Source organism: Sinocyclocheilus anshuiensis, unplaced genomic scaffold (assembly GCF_001515605.1).
Source record: "Sinocyclocheilus anshuiensis isolate Anshui unplaced genomic scaffold, SAMN03320099.WGS_v1.1 scaffold446, whole genome shotgun sequence".
Taxonomy (NCBI): domain Eukaryota; kingdom Metazoa; phylum Chordata; class Actinopteri; order Cypriniformes; family Cyprinidae; genus Sinocyclocheilus; species Sinocyclocheilus anshuiensis.
Genome location: NW_015544247.1, coordinates 3461242 through 3466750, shown reverse-complemented (window position 1 = coordinate 3466750; position 5509 = coordinate 3461242). Strand labels below are relative to the sequence as shown.

Sequence of the window (5509 nt, the reverse complement as noted above, 5' to 3'; positions counted from 1 at the left end):
GATGATGGCGAATGATTTACAGATCCTGAGCACCACTGACAAGCATCTGATCGTGTAAAATGTGTGGTAAGTACTGCCGCTGTAGTTTACACAGAGCACGTGCGATCGCAAATCTTGAAAGTCAAAGTAAAAAGCGATCGTGCATTCGAACGGCTCCCTGATGCCCGCATTTTATATACAGTATAATTACCCAACGAATTAACTGCGAGAGAGAGTATTGAAATATATATTTTCCCTGTGTTTCCTTCAAGCTGTGTGAGCTACTGAAATGAGCCGCACTGTGAAACAGCCAATCAGAGCAGAGCTCAACATTATTATTCATGACCCTTCCAAATAAGGTAAAAACAGGCCATTTCATTCTAGGGACAAATCCTAGGTTTGTAAATGGACATGTAAAACCGTTTCTGGAGATTTTTTGCCCTTACCTAAGCCACATACCTTCTATGTAGATATCAGAGAACAATTTAAAATATTGTATCAATGCATTCTATGGCACCTTTAAAGCTACAAAAGTTATTGATGTCTTCTTTTTGCTTTTGCTTTTTGATTTACAGACATCACAGCAGCTGGGTTATTAGGTTATTTGGCTGCTAAGACTTTAAGAGCTGCCGCTGCTGAATGTGACAGATCTGATGCAATTCTTGTCAAGAAAAAAAAAAAAAGAGACAGAAGCAGCAGTTGTGAGTGGGGTGGCCAACCCAAGCCCCGCCCATGCATTAACTGTGTTAAATATTTTTAATGCCGTTAAATTGGATAAATTAATCACCTGCGTTAATGCACTAATTTTGACAGCACTAATATATACATATCAATATACACAGTGACAGTACACACACATATTATGTAAAATAATATGATCAATCGAATGCATCCTTGTTCAGCAAAGGTAATTTTTTTTTTTTTTAAAGGTATAATAATAAATAATATATAAACTAAATAATAACATGATATAGGTAAAACCCCCAATCTTTTGAACAGTAGTTTATATTTATAGTTTAGGCTATATAAGTATAAAACCAATGCATTTCTGCAGCTTACTTTGCAACGATTCTCTTCTTAATGACATCAATGCTGACTGGTGGAAGTGTTTCGGGGATGTCCATTTTCTTCTGTCGGGCTGGTCTAGGAGCCTGCCATTCCTTCTGAGAATACAAGGAAAGGTCCTTGAAACACTATGGAAGCAGTGTGTAATAAAAAGCAAGTTAAAGTTATGTTATTTACAATCCAAAATGGCTCAAGGACATTAACTGAGGTTTCATGTCACAGTGGAGGGTCTCACTTGGTGTCTTTTGACTCCTTTTCTAATTTGCTGTTCTTCCCATATCTGCTGGTCTTCCTCCTCCTGGCTGTCAGAAAAACTCTCATCACTATCACTCCCTACAGAAAACAAACACAGAACATACAGAACATGTCATCTATCTCGAGATCTACTTCAGTGTTTTAATATACACAAGTACTGTAGCAGCACATGTTTCTTACCCATCTTCTCAGCCATTCGCTCTCTCAGAGTCTTGGGTTTGGGTGCAAACTCGATTCTGCGCTCATGATCGTCCAGCTCATTGTCACTGTCTTGTTCTCCATTGCTCTGACCGTCTTCCTGTAGGCTTCCAGGAGTTCGGGGTGAATCCAGTGAAATGTAATCTTGCTGGGCTCTGGCTTGTCTCCTTTTCTCTTTGGCAGCATGAATCTTTTTCGTATCAGGAACGACGACTGCAGCATTTAACAAATAATGACATTAACAACCAGACTTAAGTGTTAGTGAGTAAATAATGACAAATTGCATACTTCAGTGAACTATTGCTTAAAGGGTTAGTTCACCCAAAAATGAAAATTCTGTACTTAAAGGGATAGTTCACCCAAAAATTGAAATTCTGTCATTAATTACTCTCATGTCATTCCAAACCCGTAAGACCTTCGTTCACCTTTGGAACACAAATTAAAATATCTTTTATGAAATCCGAGAGTTTTCTGACCCTGCATAGACAACAACGCAACTACCATGTTCAAGGCCCAGAAAGGTAGTAAGAACATATAATAGTCCATGTGACATCCGTGGTTCAACCGTAATATTATTAAGCTACGATAATACTTTTTGTATGCAAAGAAAACAAAAATAACGACTTTATTCAACAATTTGTCCCCTCCACGTCACCGTAGCACCATTTTGGAGAGTATCCACTGAACGTAAACAGCATATGCTATTCTGTGTCAGCTGCGTCACGTGGATACGTTTTCTACGTTGTTTACGCTTTGATTTGAACGAAAACATCGTATCCGTGTGACGCAGCCGACACAGAACAACATACGCCGTTTGCGTTCGGTGGATACTCTCCAAAATGGCACCAGGGTGACGCGGAGGAGACGAATTGTTGAATAAAGACGTTATTTTTGTTTTCTTTGCGTACAACAAGTATTCTCATAGCTTTGTAAAATTACGGTTGAACCCCTGACGTCACATGGATTATTTTACCGATCTCCTTGCTACGTTTCTGGACCTTGATCGTGTTACTTACATTGCTGTCTATGGGAGGGTCAGAGAGCTGTTAGAATTCATCAAAAATATCTTAATTTGTGTTCCGAAGATGAACGGAGGTCTTACGGGTTTGGAACGACATGAGGGTGAGTTATTAATGACAGAATTTTCATTTTTGGGTGAACTATCCCTTTAACTCTCTCGTGGTCTTTGGTCACTTAAACGGAAAAATCTAACATTATGAAATTTATACTTCGGAAAAGTACAAAAGTTTTGTGCTACTTACTATTTGAACACACAAGGAACATTTATTAGAAAAGGTTAAATGGGTTAAACTGTATTAACTTACAAATAATATGAATTTCCTAATATTTGTTTTATTTTATACAGAAATAAATGGTGTAAATTAGAAATTAATATTTTTAGTAGCATGAAAACCCCTCAAAATACAAAATATTACAGAATAAATATTATTGAGATTAACAAAATATCACAAGTGTGGCCCCTAAGTGAGGAATTCCAGAGGGTAACGTTAATGATTGTAGTCAAACCTCTTTGTGGTTTTGAAGAACCAGATGAACTTGACATGGTAGAAGAGCTTCCATCATCGCTGTCAGGAGGAATGTCTTCAACCGAGGAATCAGAATCACTGTCAGATTGCACACTGACATCCTTACTCTTCTTAACTGAAAACAAATGAAGTGTTATTGATCATAACGGTCAATCTGCAGAACTATGCCGTTATTAAAACAACAGACACACCCTGGGAGCCTGTTAACGGTGCAGGAGAACCATCTTTTTTCCGAGCCTGGAACACAACTTCTCTGTCGACTGAACGTTTTACTGTAAATCTTTCCTCGGTGGCTGTAAGAGTCAAGTTTCTTCGTTAAAACCAATCTTATTAGTTATTTAGTGCTTATGAGAGGTTGTAATCAAATACTCACAGTCTTTTTCATCAAGAAAGCTGAGTGTATTGCTCTTTGAATGGTGTTTTGTGTCTTTGGACTGGAGTGCAGTGACTGAGGGCTCCTCAGCATCACTAGAGTCGCACTCGCGAGCCTTTGGACTAACGTTACTTCGCGGCAAATCCGCTTTCTCCGTTTCCTTTCCGCCATCACCACCGCTGAGCTTTTCATTCTCATCTTCATCACTGGATTCGTTTTTCCTTTGCCTGAAATTTCGGCGCGGATTTTTATTAAACATTTTAAATCCAATCCAATTTGTGAACGTGAAATCAACGACTTGTAATGTACTGACGTAGTTTGTACTTCCCGGTCGTTGTTTAGAAACATTTCATAATAAAAGTCCTGCACCTGATTAACGAAATCGATTGTATATATTTAATTTATTGTGAAAAGTGTTGTTGTGGTTGTGGCAATATCTTCAAATACATATGGCAAATGTATCCAAACTGAATCTTGTCGATTTTAAAAGTGAAACAAAATTAGTTAAGGCTCTTTCCCCCAGCATTTAAGTATATTCTTATATAGAAGTTTAGCCTTTTTTTTTTTATTCACATTATGTTATTGTTTTAATATAAGCTTCTGCACAACTAAAACTGTAAATCCTATTTTCAGTGTTTGCGTCCTTATTTATTTGAAGTAATGATAAAAAGATGTAAATTACTCTCACATCCAACTGAGGGTGCTAAAGTATGCGAGTTATAATGTCTACATATTCCAGCTTTAGTGTAGTATTTGGGTAAAAGTTAAGAGTAAATAAACTTGTAATTAACATTTCCAGGATTTTTTTAAGCAAAAATATGGTTGTCACACTATGTGGCGTGCTGTTAAAATATGAATTAAAATAATTATTAAACAAACTGAAAATGTGGAAAGTAGCATTTAAGAATACCAAACCACTGTTTGGGGTGAAAATATTGTATTTAATATATATACACACACACACACTAATAACTATTTTAAAAATATGCATGAAACTGAAAACCTTACCCAAATCTTCCTGCCTTTTTCCAGTGCATATGTTACTACTAAAATATAAAAAATATATATATTTTGAAGGATTGAGGTTTGAATTATATGCTTGGCATCCAAAAAAAAAAAAAACACAACACAGGTAATTGGTTTATAAAATGTAATTAAGCATATTACATAACATACATAGGGCATAAAACATTTTCACAAGGCTTTTGTGAGACTAAAATTCATGGGAAATAAAAAAAGAGGGGGAAAAAAAAATAAAAAATCACATACACAATAGAATAAAAGACATAAAGGAGAAACAAAACATATATAATAGTGGTTGAATCTATAATGACACTCTCTGGATAACCACACACCTGTGCACACTGCACAATGCATTAAAAAGTACTGAACAGAACTTTAATATTGGCAATATGGCAACTGACCATATGCACGATTACTTCCTGCTTTTAGATAAGCCAGCTCAGTAATTTCCGGTCAACTGTACTGTGCCGTAAGGGGAGCGCCCTTTGCTCGTTTCTCTACATAATCCATTCACAATTTGAAGAAAAGTTCTGTTTGTCTAAGAGGACCAAACGTCCACGCATAACGTTTCAGGAATGACAAACGCGAATGTTAAATTTATGCGAGTGAATCCGTTAAATCATGCCGCGAGTCATTGCAATGGTTGACAGTGGCAACGGAATGAATCATCTGACGAGCCGATGTCAAAATAGAGCTGTGCATTAAGTAATTCAGACTAACAAAACTACAGCAGCAACAAGTCTGTGTTGGATAAAACTTAAACGATGTAGTTATTAAATTAAATCTAAACATTTCAAAATATTGAATGCATTATTTGTTATACCAGCTTATTTAATTTGCATTTAACTATATAGGTATTTAAATAATTTAGCATTATAGGCTGCTGTCTGGCCTTATTTATTTTTTTAAATGACAAGTGACTTTGACTTCCTGCACTTGCTATACTTTATACTTCAGTGCGATAAAGTATATGTTATATTTATTTTATAATAAATCAAAAAGCAAGACGTGAAAAAAACTAGGGAGTTGAAATGGCAGCTGCAGCCAATGAGTGATCCTCTGCTGCCAT

At 36.3% G+C, this 5509-nt stretch overlaps 1 protein-coding gene across 1 annotated transcript in view; it reads right to left on the bottom strand.

Moving 5' to 3' along the window:
* The window catches only part of gcfc2 (GC-rich sequence DNA-binding factor 2), a 10295-nt gene extending 6550 nt beyond the window's left edge, over window positions 1-3745 (bottom strand). Inside the window, exons 1-6 of the mRNA XM_016498625.1 lie at window positions 3418-3745; window positions 3236-3337; window positions 3025-3159; window positions 1480-1710; window positions 1280-1377; window positions 1039-1142 (exon numbers count right to left, since the gene is read on the bottom strand). Coding sequence (XP_016354111.1) covers window positions 1039-1142; window positions 1280-1377; window positions 1480-1710; window positions 3025-3159; window positions 3236-3337; window positions 3418-3676 — 929 coding nt within the window. The 5' untranslated portion in view covers window positions 3677-3745. The remainder of the gene's footprint in view (window positions 1-1038; window positions 1143-1279; window positions 1378-1479; window positions 1711-3024; window positions 3160-3235; window positions 3338-3417) is intronic.
* Window positions 3746-5509: the final 1764 nt, after the last annotated feature.